The sequence below is a fragment of the Myxocyprinus asiaticus genome, chromosome 32 (genome assembly GCF_019703515.2).
Source record: "Myxocyprinus asiaticus isolate MX2 ecotype Aquarium Trade chromosome 32, UBuf_Myxa_2, whole genome shotgun sequence".
Taxonomy (NCBI): domain Eukaryota; kingdom Metazoa; phylum Chordata; class Actinopteri; order Cypriniformes; family Catostomidae; genus Myxocyprinus; species Myxocyprinus asiaticus.
The window spans coordinates 42,182,891-42,207,373 of record NC_059375.1 but is presented as its reverse complement, the minus strand read 5'-3'; the positions used below and the strand labels follow the sequence as shown (position 1 = coordinate 42,207,373).

The 24,483-nt window shown below is 35.3% G+C and overlaps 1 protein-coding gene and 1 long non-coding RNA gene across 12 annotated transcripts in view; one reads left to right on the top strand and one right to left on the bottom strand.

Moving 5' to 3' along the window:
- Positions 1-4,685: 4,685 nt before the first annotated feature.
- The window catches only part of exoc7 (exocyst complex component 7), a 29,795-nt gene continuing 9,997 nt past the window's right edge, over positions 4,686-24,483 (bottom strand). For 2 of the 11 annotated variants that reach the window (XM_051666902.1, XM_051666903.1), the window contains 15 exons: positions 23,061-23,150; positions 22,118-22,180; positions 17,790-17,935; positions 17,232-17,384; positions 16,120-16,218; positions 12,807-12,869; positions 12,611-12,677; positions 10,121-10,159; positions 9,151-9,216; positions 6,660-6,780; positions 6,213-6,308; positions 6,051-6,114; positions 5,601-5,642; positions 5,372-5,505; positions 4,686-5,217 (listed from right to left, as the gene is read on the bottom strand). In XM_051666902.1, coding sequence (XP_051522862.1) covers positions 5,115-5,217; positions 5,372-5,505; positions 5,601-5,642; positions 6,051-6,114; positions 6,213-6,308; positions 6,660-6,780; positions 9,151-9,216; positions 10,121-10,159; positions 12,611-12,677; positions 12,807-12,869; positions 16,120-16,218; positions 17,232-17,384; positions 17,790-17,935; positions 22,118-22,180; positions 23,061-23,150 — 1,346 coding nt within the window. In that variant the 3' untranslated portion in view covers positions 4,686-5,114. The remainder of the gene's footprint in view (positions 5,218-5,371; positions 5,506-5,600; positions 5,643-6,050; positions 6,115-6,212; positions 6,309-6,659; positions 6,781-9,150; positions 9,217-10,120; positions 10,160-12,610; positions 12,678-12,806; positions 12,870-16,119; positions 16,219-17,231; positions 17,385-17,789; positions 17,936-22,117; positions 22,181-23,060; positions 23,151-24,483) is intronic. The other 9 variants (XM_051666904.1, XM_051666905.1, XM_051666906.1 and 6 more) reach the window with 6 other exon arrangements.
- Positions 13,448-19,710, top strand: LOC127422973 (uncharacterized). The gene is made up of 2 exons (XR_007894253.1): positions 13,448-13,897; positions 19,014-19,710. It is a non-coding gene; the product is annotated as an uncharacterized LOC127422973 (long non-coding RNA).

The window sequence follows — 24,483 nt, the reverse complement described above, 5'->3', positions numbered from 1 at the left end:
ACCACCTGTACCTCATCCATTTTATATATATAAAATGTGTAAGTGCCAAAAGTGTATAGGGTCTCTAGAGATCTTAGGTATGTAAGAGTGTCATTTTCTTTCCCCCGCACTTCCATAAATTATTTTGTATGATTAATTAATATCTATTTAAGTTTACTATCACATGATATCTATTTCTCGGTGTATTACAAGAGAAATGAGTCCTATATTCATACAAATAAACACTATATCTCGTTGATTTTCTGTGCAACAATGAATTATCAACAATGATAAATTATCAGTATCTCATATGTGTGTACACATGCATAATATACTTGTTATTTCTTACTCAAGGTGGAGCTGAAGTTTCAGTTATTGACTTGATTTACGTTTGATGTAGTATTAACATTGAAGTAAACTATAGCAAGTTTAACACATGACGGTATGATATGACTAATTTCATTTGGGTGTACTACTGAAATAATGTAAATTGTTCATCTATTTAGACTCAACAAGTGCCTGAGAAAATACACATAAGATACACATATACTACACATTAGTTACACATATATTACACATGTGTAGATTATGTGTTGTGTAGCTCAATGTGTTTGACAGCCAGTTGCATCTCGTGAAATTTCAGTGTGAAAATAATGAATCCTGTTCTTGATTTGTCCTGATTTGTTGCATTATCTCTTTGATTTATGAAAAATAAAACATCAAAATATATCTTATTTGATTGTTTTCTAATTGTCTTGAAAATATTTGGAAAATGTTAAACTATCTGGGCATCAATGTTTGATAGGTATAAGTCTTTAAAGACCCAGATATGTAAGAGTGTTTGGGGAAATGACCTTACATTTAAGGGTTAAATTTGTTGTTGTTTGCTGCTTTAAGTCCCCAGTGAGCAAGCCAAATGCGACTGCGCAAGGAACGAAACAAAAAACTCCATAAGATGTTAGTTTATGGAGAAAAATAACCTTGAGAGAAACCTCTAGCAATACAATGTGATTGCTGATGAACTAAAGTCATGCTAAATTAATCGGAAAGGTGATTACATTCAATTTTTTACACATAAGAAACACGCTGTTCGAAATTCACCCTTTGATATTCCATTGTTATGAATAAACTTGACTTTCCTAGGTCAGAGGTCAAATATCACATGCAAACTAATTTGGGGATGTAGTTGAAAACTCCCACTTCTTTCATAATAATGTGGTCCACAACAATATTATATTATTAGTAAACTTTTTATATAATTGCAAGCTACATGAGCTGTGTAATTAACTGATTTGTCATTGATATTGTTTACTCACAGAGATGAATTGAGTAAGGGATATCCTATGAGTGACATCACCTCTTTAAACTCTGTGGGTCACTCTGACCACTGCTGACCCAATGACATCACCTGAGTGTCTGTAACTATGGTAACCATGGTCCAATGGGAGCTACTGCTGGTCTATAATGCGGCTTTTCCACTCACCAGCTGTACGGGAATTACATGCACAACTGCTGCAATGATCTTAGACATCAATAAGCTTTGTTTTAGACACACACACACACACACACACGCACACACACACGCACACACTCACTCACACACTCACTCACTCACACACTCACTCACACACTCACTCACACACATTCACACACATTCACACACACACGCACACACTCACACACAAACACACACACACACTCACTCACTCACACGCACACACTCACGCACACACTCACACGCACTCACTCACACGCACTCACTCACTCACACGCTCACTCACACTCACACGCACATTCACACACACACGCACACACTCACACACAAACACACACACACTCACTCACTCACACGCACACACTCACGCACACACTCACGCGCACTCACTCGCACGCACTCACTCACACACACACACACACACTCACACTCAAACGCACTCACTCACACGCTCACTCGCACACACTCACTCACACAGACACACACACTCACTCACACACACTCACTCACACAGACACACACACTCACTCACACACACTCTCTCACACAGACACACACACTCACTCACACACACTCTCTCTCTCTCACACACACACACACACACTCACTCACTCACACTCACTCACTCACTCACACACACACACACATACACTCACTCACACACACACACACTCACACACACTCTCTCTCTCACACACACACACACACACACACACACTCACACTCACACTCAAACACTCACACTCAAACACTCACATAGATGAAACTTTAAAAAGCTTTTTGGAGGGAAATTGCTATCCTTATGAATGTATAAAATTATATATTATAATTAAGAAATATTGTAATAACTAATACGATTTTCATCTTCAATAATAGAGAGTTTAATATTTTATCCAATATACTGTATTTCACCATATATGAAAATGTATTGCATAGTAGTAATAAGTATTTACATAAAGTGTGGGTACGATTAGTGTGTGTGTGTGTTTATTCTGAATGTCTACAACAAAGCTTATTGAGCGAATAATTAAATATGCAGATGAATGTTAAATCTGCGAATAAAACAAAAGAGAGTCCACAGACAAGCAATAAAATAATCAAATATAAAGAGAATATTCTGAATCTTAATATAGTCTCTGCAGAGCTCCTTTATGTATACAAATTCTTCTATATAATTAAAGAAGTCTCATGTGTGTGCATTTGTGTGCTGTAGTTTGACTGATTTTAAAGTCTCTACCAGTGTTCAAATCTGGTGGAGACTTTAGCCCAATGGGAGAAATGGCCCAATTCCAAATGCAATTCTCAATCTGCGTAAGTTTGCTTCATGGGTGCATACGTCATTTAAGAGTAATCCATGTAAAAATGGATTGAACTTTTTTTTGACCTACAGAGATCACATGAAGGATTCCAGTTTGGTTCCTTTTCAGGTAAATAAACTACCATCTTGAATTTTTCAGATTTCATGTTTATTATGTTTCTTTTTAACACACACACAAACACTGAGTCTGAGAGCACACGTAAATCTCCGAGATGTCTGTTTAAGAGCGTTTCATCTGAAAAGCATCACAATCTAATTAACATCTGCTAAACATCCTAAAAAGATCAGATTTACAAATATTCTAAATTATAAACGTCTCTAAGACATCTGCTGAATGTCTTATTGACATCCGAGAGGAAACATCTTATTGACGTTTTGCCAGTGCTGGGTAGTAACGGATTACATGTAATCTAGATTACGTAACCAGATAACAATCAAGCACTTGTTGGTAGACTAAATTACATTTTAAAATACTCAGATTACAGTTACTTTTATGGATTACATATTAATCAGGCAAATGAAGTAAATTGTTCATAATTTATTGATCCCTCTAATTGTTATTATTTTTAAACAGTTGAAATTTTTCATTCTCAATCAGGCTACAACTGGCATACGTTTAGTAAGTCTTCAAGTGTTTCCACAAATAAATGCCGAAATGATTGCATTAGTGCGGTAAATTGTTTTTGTACCCGCCTTGAAAAAATGCACATGAATGCGCTTTTTCTTTTGTGACCTTGATTCCTAAATATACAGTAACTGGTCTGATTTGTTACCGCACATGGATGGCATTTGTAATGCCAAAATTGCCAAAGTAAGAACAATTTAAGTGCTTTTTAATTTCACTTAGAAACAGACAAATAGCACGTAAAACACACACACACACACAAATCCAATGAATTCTTATTTTTTTTATCCTTAAAGTTATCTTTAATGCAATTAAGGAACAAAATGTCAAAATGGTACCAGATTATCCTATTCAAATGCATGTTACATTAAATAAGAATTAGGTCAGAGGGGCCCTGGGTATCTCAGTGAGTATTGAAGCTGACAACCACCGCTGGAGTCTTGAGTTCGAATCCAGGGTGTGCTGAGTGACTCCAGCCAGGTCTCCTAAGCAACCAAATTGGCCCAGTTGCTAGGGAGGGTAGAGTCACATGGTGTAACCTCCTCGTGGTCGCAATTAGTGGTTCTCGCTCTCAATGGGGCGCGTGGTAAGTTGTGCGTGGATTGCGGAGAGTAGCATGAGCCTCCACACGCTGTGAGTCTCCACGGTGTCATGCACAGCGAGCCACATGATAAGATTGCGTGGACTGACGTCTCAGACGTGGAGGCAACTGAGATTCATCCTTCCCCACCTGGATTGAGGCGAGCCACTACGCCACCACGAGGACTTGGAGTGCATTGGGAATTGTAACCTTATCTAGGGTAATTAATTAGATTCATTTCTTACCGCTGAAGTGTACAGTTTTATGTTGGGATATATAGTATCTACTGTCATGGCACTACAAGGTGCTTATTAGAGAATTTAATGCTAATTTTTCAGCAAATTCTCCACATTTAATAAGCAATTGTTTACTATTTAAAATCATGGTAATAGGGTTGACAACTTAAGATCGCCACCAAAACTTAGAAGTAAGATAAACTGATTAAAACAGGAGATGTTTTACTTGCTTGAAGAGCTCATGCTCTGAAACATGAAACTTTTTTTAAAAGTGCCTGATCTTGACCAGAGCATAAAAGTCTGCTATATTCTGTTATAGTATTACTACTTTAAATCCCAAAACAAACACTGAATTTTTTTAAATTGCAGAATTCAAAAGGTACAGCGAATAGCCGGCCTATAATGGCATAGTGTCAGAAATGCAGCACTCAGTAATAATTGAAGAAACTGAATTGAAGTACAGAATTCTCTTTATTTATAGCAGTTCAATCAAAAAAAAAAAAAAAAAAAAAATGTACAAATAATTTTGTTTATACGACACAAAAACACAATGAATTTCCAATTGAGTAGTGTATTACACCTTGTCCTAACCAGGCACGACGGGACAAGTGCAATTTGTCCACAGTTGATGCGAAACTGACATGCAGTCACAGCCAATCGGAAGATACAGTTATGAGGAGCGGGATTTTTGACCACTGAGACTGCACTGTGGGCGCAGTAATCAAGAGGGACAAAATGTTGCTCGATGTCACAGCTAGTTAGGACAAAAACTCAGATTTACATGGACCAGATCCCTTTTATCACTTCGTTGTGTCTGTGTTATGAAGCAAGATGTTTGTTGCATGGGAAATCAGTTTGCTTTGATAAAGAGGGGGCGTGGCCTAGGCTGAAGTGTCAAACAGCTTGTCAATCATTACTTCCACCTGCTCAGGGGTGTATCTGTGATATTTCTCTGGATTTTTGGTGAACGATATGTTTTCACATCTGTAAAGACAAAAAAAGGACATTCTCAATACAGCAGGATATTAAGTGGTGCTTGCCCATGGCACAGCTTGCCCCGCTCTCATCATGCATCTTTGGTTGTAAATGTTATGTGTGTGTGTGTGTGTGTGTGTGTGTGTGTGTATTAATGTGTCACCTCAGCAGAAAAGCTTTATACGCTTCTGACACGACTCTCTTCTGCGCATGTCTGATCGCATCACGCTGCTCTTTATCAGGAACCGCCCAACCCTTCTGAATCTTACACAGTTCCTCGAGACCATCGTTAAAACCCTGCAAAAACACACAAAACACAATTACGCTTCATACGTACTACACACAGAGCACACAAACAGTTTAACGACAACTTTTGGTCATATCTGTAGTACCTTGAACTTGTCCTTGATGATCTGCCGTTCTTTGTCTTTGAGCTGTTAATGGAAATACATCGGAATTACATGGAGATCATTGGAATTGTGATTATTTTGAAAAGCCAATTACTTAATCTTTATAATTTCATGCTTACTATTTTTCTCACACAATATAAATGGGTCTTTATACATGAAAATACATAGTTGCATTTTTTCAATTTTAGGAAGGGGGCCTTTTGCAAGGGGATCATCATCAGAAAGTTTGAAAACCCCTGCTATGTTGCGTACTAAATTTGGTTGAAATATTGTTTAGTCTCTAACCTTGTGTAAGTAGTTGTAGCAATACAAATATTGGGCCTAATTATTTAATTGAATGCAACAAAGTCAATCTTTGAAATCGATGAGCTTAATTTTCATTGTTGAATATTCTGTGGTAATGTGCATCTTCAGCGTTTTAAGTGTCCTCACCTTGGTTCCAGGTTGAAATGCTGGAATGTTCCGCTCTGTTAAATGTTCAGTGACCTTTAGCCAGCTGTAGGTGAGTATAGGTCAGAAGGTCATTCACCGATTCATTACAGAAGCCTCATGTTAATGTTGTGATTGAGAGCAGGTGTGCACAGGCGAGTTTACCTGCGCTGGTAATTCTGAATCTCCAGTTCAATGAGCTCACTGTATGAACTCTCAACTTTCTTATGAGTCACAGCAACCAGCTGAATCAACTCCGACCTGTACAACACACACGGTCAACATAAAAACAGCATTTACAACCAAAATCAGCCTTGAACTTACTTGGAGTTATTAGTTTGAATTGGCCTCATCAACTCAACTAATCAGCTGGAGCGGTTCTTGATTTGACTCACTGAACCGCGAGTCATTAATTACATCATGTTTATTTTGAAACGAAACGAGAACTGTTACATTGTTAAGCATACTTAGTGAAATTACTGACTGACTGTTCATATGACAATGTGTATTTAAAGATATGTTGTTAATGGAATCATTAGTGGGATAAGAACCAGAATGGTTCAATTCTTTACTATTCCCATCTCTATCAATGATAGTGTGAATATTACTCACTTCTCCAGGGATTTCAGGATGTAATTGTAGTTGTTATGAAGGAAAATTGCTCTCAGGGCCGGATCTTCATACACTTTTGCTTTGTTTGAGAGATTCAGCTGCAGGTTACCCAGGACTTTATCTACAAACACACAGCAATGCATTTATCTTGTTAATTTACATATTAGCAAATCATTGCAAACACATACTGTTTATTTTATATGTATGTATATACATATATATAATTGTTATTTATTTTTTTCTCCCCATTCCTCCCCAATTTGGAATGCCCAACGCCCGTGGTGGCGTAGTGACTCGCCTCAATCCGGGTGGCGAAGGATGAATCTCAGTTGCCGCCGCGTCTGAGACCGTCAATCCGTGCGTCTTATCACGTGGCTTGTTGAGTGCGTTACCGCGGAGACGTAGCGCGTGTGGAGGCTTCACGCTATTCTCCGTGGCATCCACGCACAACTCACCACGTGCCCCACCGAGAGCGAGAACCACATTATAGCAGGGGTCGGGAACCTATGGCTCACGAGCCACAATTGGCTCTTTGTTAAAAATCAAGTAGCTCACCGGGTGTCTCACCAAGGTTTGAAATGAACACCCGCCAAATGCTGATTTTTCATGCAGAGTAAGACCTGTAAGACTTCTCGGAGTGATATATTACAAGAAATTAGACATAAATACGCGTGTTTGATGAAACATGATTATATTTTGAAGAACAGACGAAAGAAAAGCCTCTGATGCGCGTCTGATTTTATATATGTGCGCAGTTCTGCTGTTCACGAGTGCAATGCAAGTGCTTCTCCTAGACACGCACATGCATAGAGTTCTGGGCCTCGTTTCCCAATAACTATTGATCTTAGCAGTTAAGAGCATTTTCTTCAAGTAATTTTATGAACATTTGTTATTTTTTATGTGCAACCAGTGTGTGATATAGCACCCGTCAACCCGCAAAATGCAACGAGGCTCAATCCAGTTTACGAGCTCCTCCTCCAAATGTATTTTACGTGCGGGTAATTTTGCTCATCTACCCACAACATGTGGGTGACCTGTAAGATGTCTTAGAGTGACACATGACAAGAAATGCTGTTGATTAAAAAGACGCGTTTGAAGAAACACACTTTATTATATTTTTAAGAACAGACAAAAGAAAAGCCATCATTGCTCGTGTCTGATCCGCTGTTTGTTCAGAGGTGTGCAACGGGACCCTGTCTCATGGAGCAAGCACATGTAAAGAGTTATCACTCCTTTTTCTCTGTTTCATTCAACTGAAAACTGTTTGGAAGAATAATGTAATCTATGAGAATGCTGCAAATGATCTCCGATCATCTCGTGAGGTACTGTGAGTTTCGATTTATTTCCACGGAGCAGTTCACTTTTACACATTGTGAACGCAACTCTGAATGGTTCAGTAATATATACAGGTATCTTTGTATTAAAGAAACAAAGATGAAGCGATTAAATCATAAAGTAATAGAGTTCTATTTCTTTTCTTTAGGCAGCATTAACTGTATTACCAATATGCAGTACAAACACATTTGATAAGAACACACATTTGGCAGCATTTTTTGGGAACACAAGGGAATTTATTAGGCTTATTTATTATGATGATTATTATAATTATCTTTACATTTACAATTGTCTTTAGATCTTAATCATTTTTACCTGTTGCCTCATACTGATACTTGGGTGATGGCAAATGGGGCCGTTGGAGACAGTAAATGTTTAGATTTGAGGTGGTTATGTATGAGTTTTTTCATCACTTCGTTATTTTAATAGTTTTTTCCCGTTTCCTTTAAAGTGCAATTTGAATTTAGAAATGTCTTTTAAGGTGTTTCAATAAATTAATTTAATTTTTAAAGCAAAATTAATAAAGCAAAAATATTCACCGACCTTGGGTTGACCATATAATCGGATATCGCGATATTTTATATGCGATTATCATTAAAATATTTTTTTACATATTGCCCAGCCCAAAAGGGAAATTACAATTTTCACGAACAATTGTAATTTTATGGAGACCCGCACAAACACGTGTACTCAATTCCATATTGCAACATGTTACCTACTGTTACTATTATTTTGCATATTTGTTTGTTTTTGTGTTTTTGAGTAGTCTCTGAGCAATATAAACATTTTATTTTATTGAAAAATTTTGTTTTTGAAAATAGTAAATGATTCGTTTGTGGTATGGCTCATTCGAAAAAAATGCATCAACCAAAAATGTAAAAACTGGCTCCTTATTGAAAAAAGGTTCCCGACACCTGCGTTATAGCGACCACGAGGAGGTTACCCCATGTGACTCTACCCTCCCTAGCAACCGGGCCAATTTGGTTGCTTAGGAGACCTGACTGGAGTCACTCAGCACACCCTGGATTCGAACTTGTGACTCGAGGGGTGGTAGTCAGCGTCAATACTCACTGAGCTACCCAGACCCCCTGGATGTTTATATATTTAAGAATCTGTGCATATTTAAAGTTACACATGTTTTGTGTGTGTATCTTACAGATATATGTGCTCAGAAGTTTTCGGCTGAACTCTGAACTGTAGCTGCTGGCAGACGAACTGCTTTCTGGAAACAAGAAACAAGTTCAGTTGCGCTTAAAACACTATCAGCTTTCAATCGCTTTTAAAACACTATTTAACTCTAAATAACTCTATAAATATGGATGTGCATAAGTTTCGATTGAATACAGAAGATAATTAATCTACTAACAAATAAAATATACATGTATATTAACACAAAGTATGCCCAACACTCAATAAGATCAGAGAGCAGGTCTCAGATCAGCTGAAGTGGTGCAATTTAACACCAATTAAAAACCAGATTTACAGCTGCTGTAGATTGTAAACATCAGAGCAATATAGAGATGTTTAAGGTCTAAAGTTTGATTTGATTGTTTTACATCCTGTTGGCTTCAGAGAATGAGATCATGATCAATGGCTGGAATTGTAACTCATTCAGAAACACCTGCATGTCTACAAAGTCAGTAAAAGATTCAGAAAGACAACATGAAATTAAAAATGACCCGATAAACTATTGTACTAAACATTCCTGGTCTTATTGAGCATGATGCAAGAGTACAAGTTATCCATGAAGGATGACTAAAGTTTGTTTTTATAATCTTTCATCAAACTTTGATAACTTTTTTGTGTCTGAACTGGTGTTTATTTTCAGCTGATGTAATCAAGGATGTGTGGGCGGGGAAAAATAACATAAATAACATCACAACCCACTTTAAACAAGCCAATCAAATCTTGACAGACAAAACAACATGATCAGACGGAAAATCCGAGTGATCAGAAAAGATTATAAAAAACAAACCCCTTTTTCTTTGGAGAAACGATTCCAATATGCATTATGAATGACTATATATATTAAGAAAGTAAATAGGGTCAGTTTTGATTTTGTGTTGACTTTAAACAGAGGAGCCTGAGCCAATAGTCCTACTGTATTCATCAGCACGGGCTCTTACCTCGGGGGTCTAAAGGAATATTGTAAGTGTCCCCGAGTACTACAGGACAGAAGCAAAGCAGAAAAGACAGAAAGAGAAAAAGAGAGAGAGAGAGAGAGAGAGAGAGAGAGAGAGAGGCATAGGGCAAGAAGTTAAAACTGTTTGTTAGTGAAGAGCATAAACACTAATAGCCAGCCAGGATGGAAGAGAAAGACCATGTGACAGACAAGCAGACAGGTGGAGGCAGAGTATATGGATGAGTGGGAGGAGCTATAGGTGGCATGCATTGCTGTGAAGCGTGAATGGTGGACAGAGCAGAACCAAAAAGCAGAGGAAAGACTCGTCTGAAGTGTCTGTGTATAAATGTTCACTGAACGATTTCAAAAATCCTCAAAAATCCAATCAAAACTTACTTTAGTTAATACAGCCAAGCCAAAATGACTGAGCTGGGACAATATAATGGCATTTAACCTCCTGAGACCCCGTGTCCACATGCGTGGATATTACGTTTTGGCTTTGGTGTACGCAACGCATAATTTTATGTCATTTAAACCGACTGATCTCAGTCCAGGAGACTCTGGGCTGTCAGTAAAGGGTTAAACTTTCAACACACGGAGTCATGTGATCAAACAATATGCCGTCAATCACAGAGGAGTTTGTTAGAAATGCCAACAAAACTACATCTGGTAAGAAACCTAATGAACTTTTTACATTGAAACCTGTTTGAGTCAAAAGATTAGAGTCTCTAGTTTCACACGAAATGCCTTTTTAAATTTTTTTATTTGAGCGAATTATCGCAAAACGCCACGCTGCTAACACAATGACCATATTTGTGGACTGTATGCTCTGTTTCAGTTAAAAATCCTATATTTACTGTGCATTATCACATTGAGAATCAATGGATGCATCCAAAAACTGGAAAATGTTGCTTTCAGAGGTTTTATATGGAGTTAGGATGAAAATAAGGTGCATTTCAAACTGTTCTGAGACCAGTGCAGACAGACAGCACACTGGAGGTTAAGTCATTCACTAAATAGGGAGCAAGGGAGCATCCTATAGCTCTCTATGCAGTTATGTGCGTTCACTCCTAAAATCTGATCAAAAGTTCAGTTTCAGGCTGCAGATGATGTTTGGATCACTCAACATGTTTGACAGACATGTGACAATGATAATCAGTACATAGATTCAGAATTTATAATGTATCATTTTATTTTAACATGGTTGGTAGTGATTGGATGATGCTGGCCATTACTTTGAATCTGAATTAATTATGCTAATTAATATCAAAAACATGAATAATCAACACTCCTGGAAACATCAAAAACAATCTGATAGGAAAAAAAAAGACTTTCTATAGCTTAGTGTTATTTAACATTTCACAACTTAGTCACGCTGTCCACATATGTGGACATCCATTTTTAGGAAAACTATTTTTTTTTTTTTGTGCATGTTTCTTAGGGGCTACTACTTACAAATCAAAAAGGGGAATGGAAAAAGCACACAGCAGTCATGCAGGGGTCTCAGGAGGTTAAGGTACGAACTTTAAATTTCATGAAAGAATTAAAACATTATATGTTGCATAAAGAAACACTTAAGCACATTTTTCCCACAATTCTTTTCCCACAAGTGTAACACACACACACACACACACACACACACAAATAAAGATCTATTATTAATATTGTATCATGGTAGTATGTGATGTACTGCAGTTAATTAATATATTAATAAAAAAGGAAAATTCCAATACACTACCACAATGAGAATATGAGGGGGGAAAGTGGTTAATTGTCATGAATATCATGCCACAATGAAAGAATAAATAAAAATAAACAAGTAAATAAAATTGAATAAATACAATTTAAAAATGTAAACCTTAATTTTACAAAATAATTTTATTTTCTTTATGTAAAATATAATTTCCTACTTTTCCCTTTTGATTTTGGGGTGAAATATGACCCAAATATGTTTTTTGTAAGATTCACCGAAGTAACAGAGTTGCTATGCAGTCAAGAAATAATGATGGGCAAAAAAATTACTTTTGTGCAGAATATTGCAATTTGAGGGGAGATCCAAAGCAGAAAGATGCGAAAAAGAATTTGAAATTGCTTTCAAGAATTGATGTGGGATCAGCTTTTCAAACAGACACCTGAAAATGTAAGCAACTTCAGGGAAACCAAAGGAAGATGAAAGCCAGACCACAAGATGACAAAAACAGAGAGAACAGGGTGAAGATGGGTATCGGTTTGGAACTGTTTTTTTATGATCATTAATGCCATAAAAATAAGAGATCATTCCTTAAGATATAACATTCATACACCACAGCATGAAGGATCCATACAGCTATTAACATTAACAAACTTCATTTCATCTCAATTTATATACAACTTATATTCACCTTATATTCACCTTGAAAACTTATCTCAAGCATTTCACATGTTCACATGTTTTTACATAGCATTTAATCTGTCTAGGTTATTGTCCTCTTTTACTAGAGTATTTTAGTTTTACCCTGTGAGGCCAGCATTGCCCCGGCCGTTTCCTGGAAATCCAACAGCTGCTGTAAGAAGAGGATCGCCTAAAGAAAAAGAATGATAGAAATGAAAAAAAAAAAAAAGTGTGTTATGGTTCAGAGAAAACTGATCTTACAATACATTACTATTATTAGTATTTCTATTGCATTAAATTGACAGTGAAGTGATCGTACGTTGCTTGTGAGCTCATGTACAGTTCCATCTTTCGGCATGTTGTATTCTTTATCTGGATCATTCTGTTGGGGTAGAGCACATCATATTATCAAAATATAACCAAGAAACACCCAAGACCCATTATAATGCATAACATGGAATATAATTACATTGTTATTACAATGTTATTATAGTGTCATTAACATCTTAGTTACATATTGTCATTTAGCAGATGCTTTATACATACATTTGATATTATATAAGCAAGACCCTTGCTAAAGGGTAGTGTTATAATAATTACATTATAATAACATTGTTATTATCATGTAATACCATCTTAGCTGCATTATTTGTCATTTAGCTGATGCTTTATACATACATATTATATTAGCAACAGGAACAAGACCCTTGCTAAAGGGTCATGTGTCATGTAAACACCGTCATGTAAACGCAATAAACCACGTTCCTTTATCGGGTAAAGGCCATAAACAGCTTATGAATAACCTGATCAACAGGGGTAGATTTTTGCCCATCACGCCAATTTCGTGTGCCATGTAAACACCTTACCCGCTGTTCTTACCAGCTCATCCAATGTGTGCACGTGTTGAGTGCATGCTTCTTCACGGTTTGACCTCAAAAATAGAGGATAACGCGATTATTTCAAATGTCATGTAAAGGCGGATTTCTTGCCCTTTTTTAAATAAGCTAATTTTAGAGAGTAATCATCATATTGGTGTGCATGTAAACAGGCTCACTGTGTCTTTTTAAAGGCATACCATCAATCAGGATAACTGATTTCCTTTGGATGTTAGAATATTTAATGTAAATTGCAGTTAAAGATAAACTCAAGAACATCAACATTTAAATTTGAGATGTTGCACCATAATTTGTCATTTGATTAATGCAGTTCTGGATACAACTGACTGTAAAAATCAGTAACATTCAAACTACATGGATTATTTGAATTACACACAATTTTTCTATTTAAATAATGGGACTTATTCATCCAAATGCAATTATACTTTATATATTTTCTTATTAACTTGCTAAATAATTGACAGTGGAAACAGCTACTGTTTTTCATTCTTAAATATCCTGCTTCAATCTGAAGGTTCAAAAGTCAACACTGAATTAAACTGGTAATAAATGCAAAATAGAAGCACACTGACATTTTTTTGTTGTTTTTGTGGTGAAGTCACATACGTAGCTAAAAAGATTAAGCACTTTTGAGGTAATTTGTGTCTTGCTTGCTATCTTATTTTATACTATGCTCCTATTTTTCCCCCCTAATTGTTTTAATTGTACTTGTACAACACTTTGGTATACACTTGTTGTTTTTAAATGTGCTTAAGAAATTAATTAACCTTGACTTTTTACAGTGAACAAGTTAAAGTGTGAACGAAGTAAATTTTACATTTGTACTCAAACATGTAAAAATTCAAGCTTACAAGTACATATTATTCATGATTGTGTTATCTTTACAATGAGTCATCATGTATCAATCGAAAACTTTGTTTATATTATATTTCTTTGCTAATTTGAGTAAATTTCACAGGTAAATAAAATAACTTTTCAAAGCTGGTGTTTCCAGCATGCACTGGACTTGAATAATTAATTAGCTTGCATGGTTTCACTGTTTGAAAGTTTATATATTACACCGTTTTTATTGTTGATTTATTTGTATTTTTTTACGTTTGGTAACTTCTTGTTTTGTAAAGTCTGGATTTCAATTTCTTCACAAAAAGTTTTGATTGTTACCGTCATCCTGTTTCTGTCGCTACATACTGTAGAAACATAGCACTACACTACATAGCATGCATTACGCTTCCTTAGTACCAAGCTTCCATGGTACATGATTAAACGTGTTTATAAGGAAAGTTCAAATATGACATTTTCCAATAAAATACTCATTCAAATTTGACCAAATGTATTCAAGTACCATGTACATCAGATCTGTAAATAAAAGTTACAGTAATAACTGAAATGTTTAAGCTAAATTTACTCACTTAAATCCATATAATTTCATGAAGTAGATTTTGCTTAATTTTATACCAGTAAAATTTACTTAGAAAATTTTTGTTTTGCACATAGTTTAAGTAAATCGTTTATCATTATTTTCAGTTCATTTTCACAAGTAAACTTAAACTTTTGAACTTCAATGTCATTTTTCAAGCAAAATGGCTTGCAAAACTAATTTCATGATGATTTTAAGAATAATCCCATGTCACAACTGCAAGGAATATGACTTTCTGCAATTATATTGCATAATACTGAAAGAGGAAGCCATAACTGCAAAATTCTGTAAATTAAAATAATTTCTCCTTTTAAGTTTTAGGGTAGATGAAAGTAATGTAACAAATAGCCCCACCTTAATGTTTCCAAACTGAACCAATAAAGTGTCTCCCTGTTGCATACTATTGATACATACTGCATGCTAAACCTTCTCAATGTTCAAACCATTTTAACCAAATGCCAGTGTTGAAAAATAGCTGCTCCAAGGAGTAAATGGACACTTAAGAATAACACTTAACACTTAAGAATGAGAGCACATGTACATCTAGAGAAAATATTTTACAAAAAGAAGTTTGTTTGGTTCGAAAGCTGAAACAACAAATATAGTGTTCACAAATTAGAAAAAAGGTATTGTGACATTAGTGGAACATGTCTATAGTTAATGTGATGAACTCCACCTGTGGTTACTGTGCTAGAACACGTGTGCAAATATGAGGGGATCTGACTTCATACATCCACTAAAAATCATCAGGACACCAGTTGATTACAAGTCATTGTCCCTTTAAGGTCTGAATGTTTTTTTTATTTTTTAAAGATTTCCAGTTTCAATGGCATATCCAAAATTAAAGGCTTATAATTTAAAGGGGGAAAAAAAGTGTTTGGTAGATCATTGTAAATATATATTTTTTTAACAATATAGATAATTACATTCTAATAACAATGTTATTAACATGTAATGACATCTAAGTTGCATTGTCATTTAGCAGATGCTTTATACAATGTATTTAGTATTATATTTACAAGAGGAACTAGCCCCTTGCCAAAGGTTAGTCATAATAATTACATTCTAATAACAATGTTATTAACATTTAATAACATCTTAGTTGCATTATTTGTCATTTAGCTGATGCTTTATACGAAGTATAAATTTTATATATTATTTACAACAGGAACAAGACCCTTGCTAAAGGGTACAGTGTAATGTCTTTTAATTACTCTCCAGTTCATCCATTACCCCTTTTGAATTTGAATCCAAGCCCTTCAGGTCACCAACCCAGATCTTTAACCATAATTTTTCCATCACCGCCCCTGTGTTTCTACCTTTATGCTGTCAGCAAACTCCTCTAGCGCTTTGGCTCCAGTGGTCTCCATGGAGGTGATGAGAGCTGGGAGTTTGTTCTTGGTGCTGGCAGCAGTTCCCTGCACCACAACACATGATATGTCAGTCAAGACACAGTGCCACTGACTACTAAACATTTCACCAGAGATGATTCACACGGTGGTGCAAAACACATACAACACCAATCAAAAGTGTGCAATTTCACAATACTTTAAGAACACTGAAAAAATTATTTTGTGGTGAAGTAAATATAGCAGTGAGATCAAGTACTTTCTACATTGAATAATTAGTTCAAGCATGAAATTGAAAATATTAACAAAATTGTACATTTGTCCTCAATTCAAACATATAGAAATCAATACACTAGCTTGTAAGTAAATATTATTTATTGCTGACAGTCAATAAACAGATTGAATCGTGATTAATTGCATGATTTTTCATAGTTAATCATGATTAATCAGATTTTGAAAGTGCTGAAATTTGATTGCATATATACACTTCTTTTCTGGTCAAAATGCATCTATTTTCTTTTTAGAAAGAAAAACAAAACAATATGTAACAAAAATGCTTAATTTTAATAATGCAAAGCCTTCGACAGTATAAAGATACACTAAATTGGAACCAATTCAAGTAACATTAAACGTTTCCCAAAGTCTTAAGTAGGAGGTTGCAAAAGTGTTTGTTTTTTGTCCACAAATCCCATCTGGCCTTGTGACATAAAATGTAATAAAATAAAATTGTAATAAAATGATTGGGTATCAATCCTAAACTTTTTGTGCAAAACTTTGAATTAAATCTAACTAGTCATTTTTTTCAGTGAATAATGGCCATGTAATTAAAACTATGAAATAACATAAATGAAATTATCATGTAGTGACCTAAAGTATCTTATACAGTATTCAACATTTTCCAAAGTAGCCAACACTTTGCATAGGCTACAGTTTACTATCAATTAAATAGTTCAAATTAATACGAAAATAAATGAACACCAAACCTTACTAAAAAGAGAAATTAGTCCTAATGCATATCTATGAAAACATCAAATTTAAGACAACGTTTTATTTCTTGTTTTACTTGCAATTTGTCTCTCTACCTGTAGTGTGATGTCGAAGTCTGGTTTGGTTTGTTTGAGGTGGCGTAGAATGGGGAAAATAGTGAGAACAGCAGAATAATCATGTCTCATGATGGCTCGACGTGCCGCCGAGACAATGTTATCACCCTCCAACATCAAATTATCCAACGCCTCCTGCAAGACACAACACACAATATACAAATGAAGACTCCATGAAATCAAAACTGTGAGTTTTGTGGATTTATTTAGTCTACTTCTGGTAGCTTTGAGGTCATTTATTTGTCAGTGTACTCCTAAAAATGGACAAACATGCACTAAAATGTCCAAAAATATTAATGACAACATCTTGCACTCATGGGCATATCTAAACCTTTGCCTAGAATCTAGAATGAGAATATCTCTTCCTCCTAAATTATACCACCTGTCACCGATGAAACTAAAGGTTATTGGCTATTTAAAAACAAAAGGGATGAGCCTTCAGTGTGTCCTGTCCCAACTTCCTGCTTCAAACAGGAAATATGTGAACACAGATATAAAATATAAAAAGTGCATTAACAGATAGAGGAGACTAGAACTGACCTGTATGAGCGAGTCAAAGGTCTTCTTCTGGTGATGTTCTGGAATGATCTCAGTCAGCAAGGCGTACTCACTCTGAGCTAGTTTTACAAATGCGCTGATACAGTGGATGTATGAATCGATCTCAATGTCCAGGACATCATCTTTTCCTGGGATACACACAAACACACACATCTGTCAGATGACAATAAATAAAAACTCTTGAATACATCTGCCATATCTGGTTAGGACCTTGAATGGATTACGGTTACCAACATCTTTCATTAAATGTTTTCTTAATACATGCTTCTGGTCCTCCAACTTCAAAATGAAGATTTGGATTCAGATTCCCAATATCATGCAGCAATAGGAGGATTCAAGATAGTATTACATTTAAAAAAAACGTCATATTCCCTCGCAGATATTGGATGAAACAACTGCATCAGATATAAGATAAGTTTCATTTTTATATTAAACATTCTAAATCAAAATCTGTAAGGAGAGACAGTGAGCGCGTTTACGTGCACGTTTTTACACCGTTCATGCTTAATAAGCCGACAACGCGTGCCGTCATGTAAACGCAATAAACCGCGTTCCTTTATCGGGTAAAGGCCATAAACAGCTTATGAATAACCCGATCGGCAGGGGTAGATTTTTGCCCATCATGCCAATTTCGTGTGCCATGTAAACACCTTACCCACTGTTCTTACCAGCTCATCCAATGTGTGCACGTGTTGAGTGCATGCCTCTTCACGGTTTGACCTCAAAAATAGAAGATAACGCGATTATTTCAAATGTCATGTAAACGCGGATTTCTTGCCCTGTCAAGATTTTTTAAATAAGCTGAATTTAGAGAGTAATCATCATATTGGTGTGCATGTAAACAGGCTCACTGTGTCTTTTTAAAGGCATACCATCAATCAGGATAACTGATTTCCTTTGGATGTTAGAATATTTAATGTAAATTGCAGTTAAAGATAAACTCAAGAACATCAACATTTAAATTTGAGATGTTGCACCATAATTTGTCATTTGATTAATGCAGTTCTGGATACAACTGACCGTAAAAATCAGTAACATTCAAACTACATGGATTATTTGAATTACACACAATTTTTCTATTTAAATAATGGGACTTATTCTTCCAAATGCAATTATACTTTATATATCTTCTTATTAACTTGCTAAATAATTGACAGTGGAAACAGCTACTGTTTTCATTCTTAAATATCCTGCTTCAATCTGAAGGTTCAAAAGTCAACACTGAATTAAACTGGTAATAAATGCAAAATAGAAGCACACTGACATTTTTGTTTTGTTTTTGTGGTGAAGTCACATACGTAGCTAAAAAGATTAAGCACTTTTGAGGTAATTTGTGTCTTGCTTGCTATCTTATTTTATACTATGCTCCTATTTTTCCCCCCTAATTGTTTTAATTGTACTTGTACAACACTTTGGTATACACTTGTTGTTTTTAAATGTGCTTAAGAAATTAATTAACCTTGACTTTTTACAGTGAACAAGTTAAAGTGTGAACGAAGTAAATTTTACATTTGTACTCAAACATGTAAAAATTCAAGCTTACAAGTACATATTATTCATGATTGTGTTATCTTTACAATGAGTCATCATGTATCAATCGAAAACTTTGTTTATATTATATTTCTTTGCTAATTTGAGTAAATTTCACAGGTAAATAAAATAACTTTTCAAAGCTGGTGTTTCCAGCATGCACTGGACTTGAATAATTAATTAGCTTGCATGGTTTCACTGTTTGAAAGTTTATATATTACACCGTTTTTATTGTTGATTTATTTGTATTTTTTTATGTTTGGTAACTTCTTGTTTTGTAAAGTCTGGATTTCAATTTCTTCACAAAAAGTTTTGATTGTTACCGTCATCCTGTTTCTGTCGCTACATACTGTAGAAACATAGCCCTACACTACATAGCATGCATTACGCTTCCTTAGTACCAAGCTTCCATGGTACATGATTAAACGTGTTTATAAGGAAAGTTCAAATATGACATTTTCCAATAAAATACTCATTCAAATTTGACCAAATGTATTCAAGTACCATGTACATCAGATCTGTAAATAAAAGTTACAGTAATAACTGAAATGTGTAAGCTAAATTTACTCACTTAAATCCATATAATTTCATGAAGTAGATTTTGCTTAATTTTATACCAGTAAAATTTACTTAGAAAAACTATGTGCAAAACAAAAATTAAGTAAATCGTAAATCATTATTTTCAGTTAATTTTCACAAGTAAACTTAAACCTTTGAACTTCAATGTCATTTTTCAAGCAAAATGGCTTGCAAAACTAATTTCATGATGATTTTAAGAATAATCCCATGTCACAACTGCAAGGAATATGACTTTCTGCAATTATATTGCATAATACTGAAAGAGGAAGCCATAACTGCAAAATTCTGTAAATTAAAATAATTTCTCCTTTTAAGTTTTAGGGTAGATGAAAGTAAATGTAACAAATAGCCCCACCTTAATGTTTCCAAACTGAACCAATAAAGTGTCTCCCTGTTGCATACTACTGATACATACTGCATGCTAAAACCTTCTCAATGTTCAAACCATTTTAACCAAATGCCAGTGTTGAAAAATAGCTGCTCCAAAGAGTAAATGGACACTTAAGAATAACACTTAACACTTAAGAATGAGAGCACATGTACATCTAAAGAAAAACATTTTACAAAAAGAAGTTTGTTTGGTTCGAAATGTTGAAACAACAAATATAGTGTTCAAAAATTAGAAAAAAGGTATTGTGACATTAGTGGAACATGTCTATAGTTAATGTAATGAACTCCACCTGTGGTTACTTTGCTAGAGCACAGTGTGCAAATATGAGCGGATTTGACTTCATACATCCACTAAAAATCATCAGGACACCAGTTGATTACAAGTCATTGTCCCTTTAAGGTCTGAATGTTTTTTTTTTTTTTAAGATTTCCAAAATTAATTTAACCAAAATTAAAGGCTTATAATTTAAAGGGGGAAAAAAAGTGTTTGCTAGATCATTGTAAATAATTTTTTTTTTTTTTTTTTTTTTTTTTTTAATGATATAGATTATGATAAAATCTGAGACTCTCAGCCTAAGAAACTGCTGAAAAAAATAAAAAATAAATATCCTGTATTTTTCTTATTTGACATTTCTCTTTGGGTGTAAATAAGGTGGCTCCAAATAACTGCTTTTGTTTAGTTCCCAATCATTTCAACTGTATCTGAGACAATTTTTGTGTTGATATGACAAAGCAATCAAAAGTTATAGCATTACAAATATAATTTATCATGGTGTTTAAAAATGCCTCCATGTGTTCAAAAGCCTCTCCAAATAAATAAAACATAATAATTGTACATAAGAACTAAAAGGTATGCATAGTATGGAGACATGGTTTTAGTAATAAGAGTTCACAGAATGAGTTTCATTCTGTGCCATTTGAGTCATCATTGAGTCTGTGTTATTTATTTGGTGCCATCTCCTGGTGGCCATATGTAACATTGTGCTTCATGTGGATTATCTAATGATCTATACATCTGATTACCTTGTGTGTGGGTAATAGATAATCACCTCCTCTAAGAAATGGTATGTGATATTTTATGGTCCGTTTATTTTTGAAGTTATAAGCGATAACGCAGCGTATAAGCAACACCAACGTCATTGTCAGAGACATATACTTAGCTATTACTCACTATATTTTTGTCTGTGAGTACAACATATAGGCTGGTTTTTATTCTACTATTTGAGAGCTTTCCAACAACATATGACACATGGCTATTTGATCAGTTTGATGTTTTTACTGATTAAAATAATATATTTACAGTGCAATTTCTTTTAATAAATTATCAAAATGGAACACTTCTGATTTGTCTGCAAATTTCAAAGCACTTGTTTTCAAAGCACAGTTTTGGTCATAATGTCTACATGCATTGGAAAGTAGAGCTTCTAAGCTTTCAAACAATACCTATTTTGTGATGGTCAAGACTGTAGTTTTTAATATTTTGACGATTTTCTTTCCTACAGAGAGCAATGACAGTTGCTTTGATATTTTGTTATCTAATGCACTGACATTAAGTCATTTTTAAATGTGACATAAGTGTCCAAAAACTTTTCAGGGTCACAGTATATTTACAAATGAACCCATTGTCTAAAATGTGACATTCTCTCTTTAATTGTAGATCTGATTATTCTGATATTCAATGAACTGACAGAATCAAATACTTTAAATAGAAAAGAAAACCTCTTAAAGCAGATTTTAAATTTAATTCAGGATGTTGAATTCAGTTCGAAATTACAGAGTAACTGGTATTAAATCTTTGAGGTGAGACTTACCTGTAGCTGCCCCATGCTTGTCATCAGACAGGTGCTTAACCCCACGAAGGTCATGATCGAAACCTGATTGGTTAGGATATAGTCACATGACCCAGTCACTTTTCCCCAAAGGAAGTTTTGAACAAGCTTGCCCCGCCCACACAAAGCGAAGGAAGCGCTTACACACACTGAGCAGTGCAGCTGAGTGTGTTTTAACCACAGTGTTGGATGTTAGTGTTGGATTTTGAAGTGTATTGATGAACCCAACAAAACACAAAGATGTTTGGGGGAAAAAGTGATGTCACAACAGTTTGTCCTCAGAGTAGACGCCATGACCACATGTGTCCAGCGCTGCCACACCCTTTTCTTCCAGTTTCCTCGCCCTTCCTAGTCGTAAACTATTTGGAAAATTGTAACAGAACGCCACTTGTAGTCAGATTTCCAACAAGAAAACTCATGCAGAAATCTACAATTTGTTTGCCAAAGTTTGTTTTACTCGTGATTTGTGTGAAAAGTGAACAAAAGTCACTGTTATTGTAGCGCCTCTAGTGTTCATTTCACCAGGAAACTACTGCGATACGAAAAACGAGCCACATAATAATCCTTAAACTTCATTTTCTCTATGCCAGGCCATTTATGGTCAGAAGAAAAAATATATCATGCAGGAATATCCCACATACAATTTTTCAATAGAGCTCAGTATTAGCTCACTGTTTACCATCAATGCGCTGAAACTGATGAGACAAACAGCAGCGTACGGGAAGGTGGACATCACTACTTTACACATTATTAGGTAGGTTTGGCCACGCTGAGAATGAAACTGTTGTGACCCATAAGTTTGTGTTTTATCTGACTGTTGTTTTCCGAAACACAGGAACAACAGTTCGAAACACAGCAAAAGAGACACACAAGAGAGCTTGTGATGTAGAAGAAGAAAGCAGAAAGAGAAGACAGCTTGCTTTACCTTCCAGAGGAGTGAGGTTAGAACCCTTTTTCCCATCCAGGCCATGCTGAGAGTACTGTTTAAGCAGGTTTTGAGCCTTACGGATCGTGCCTGCGCCCATCAACACCCAAAGAGAGAGAAGGGGGGATTGATGTTGGGTATTTAAGAAGGGAAAGAGAGGGAGAGACCATGAGGTTGGAAAAGAGGAAAGGTGCTTGTAAACGCTGTTCACCCGACACCAGAGAACCACTTCAAATCCAGAGCCCTTCAAGACTACGGCCGAGAACCACACCGCTGCTACCACATTCACACAAAGTCCAAAATTAACACTCGCCAAGTGTCAAATGCGTGGCTTTGGATGAGTTACTCACCAGTTGGCCGTTAACTTATTAGGAACTGCTACATAGTACAAGCTTTAAAGCTGAAGTGTGTAATTGCTGCATCTGAATTGCAAAAATAAGGATTGTTTTCAAACAGGTTTCCAAAACACTTCTATCTGTCGGGGGTCGGTTAAACGGCTAGTCCTGTCTCAAACTCACACCATAGGATGAGTCAATGTTGCTGTGTCAGGCTGGTTTTCACAGTAATCAATCTACAAATGGCTTACTTCTAATTGTATCTGTAATATTATGGTGCCTTGATCCTGCCACTGAAAAAATAAATACTGACTTTCTACCTCACAATTGCGACTTTATCTCTTACAACTGCAACTTCATATCTCGTAATTAAGTAGTAATTGTGGGATATGAAGTTGCAATTGCAAGAAATAAAGTCGCAATTGAAATATAAAGTTGCAATTATGAGATATAAAGTCATAATTGTGAGAAATAAAGTTGCAATTGCAAGAAACAGTTGCAAACTGAAGATATAGGCTAAACTCACAACTAAGCTATTTAGCGATCACATATGAGAAATGAAGCCGGAATTGAAAGATATAAAGTTGAAATTATGAGCTATAAAGTCGCGATTGTGAGAAATAAAGTTGCAATTGCAAGAAAAAGTCACAACCTCAAGATATAGGGATCGCATTATGAGAAACATTGTTGCAATTTCAAGATATAAAGTCGCAATAAAAAGATATAAATCCGCAACTGTGAGAAATAAAGTTGCAATTACAAGATAAAGTCGCAACTTCAAGATATAGGCTAAACTCGCAACTAAGAGATATAGTGATCACATTTAAGAAATAAAGTCACAATTGCAAGAAAATGTCGCAACCTCAAGATATAGGGGTCGCATTATGAGAAACAAAGTTGCAATTTCAAGATATAAAGTCGCAACCTCAAGATATAGGCTAAACTCGCAACTAAGAGATATAGCGATCACATTTGAGAAATAAAGTCGCAATTTCAAGAAAACGTCGCAACCTCAAGATAAAGGCTAAACTCGCAACTAAGATATTTAGCGATCACATATGAGAAACAATGTCGCAATTTCAAGATAT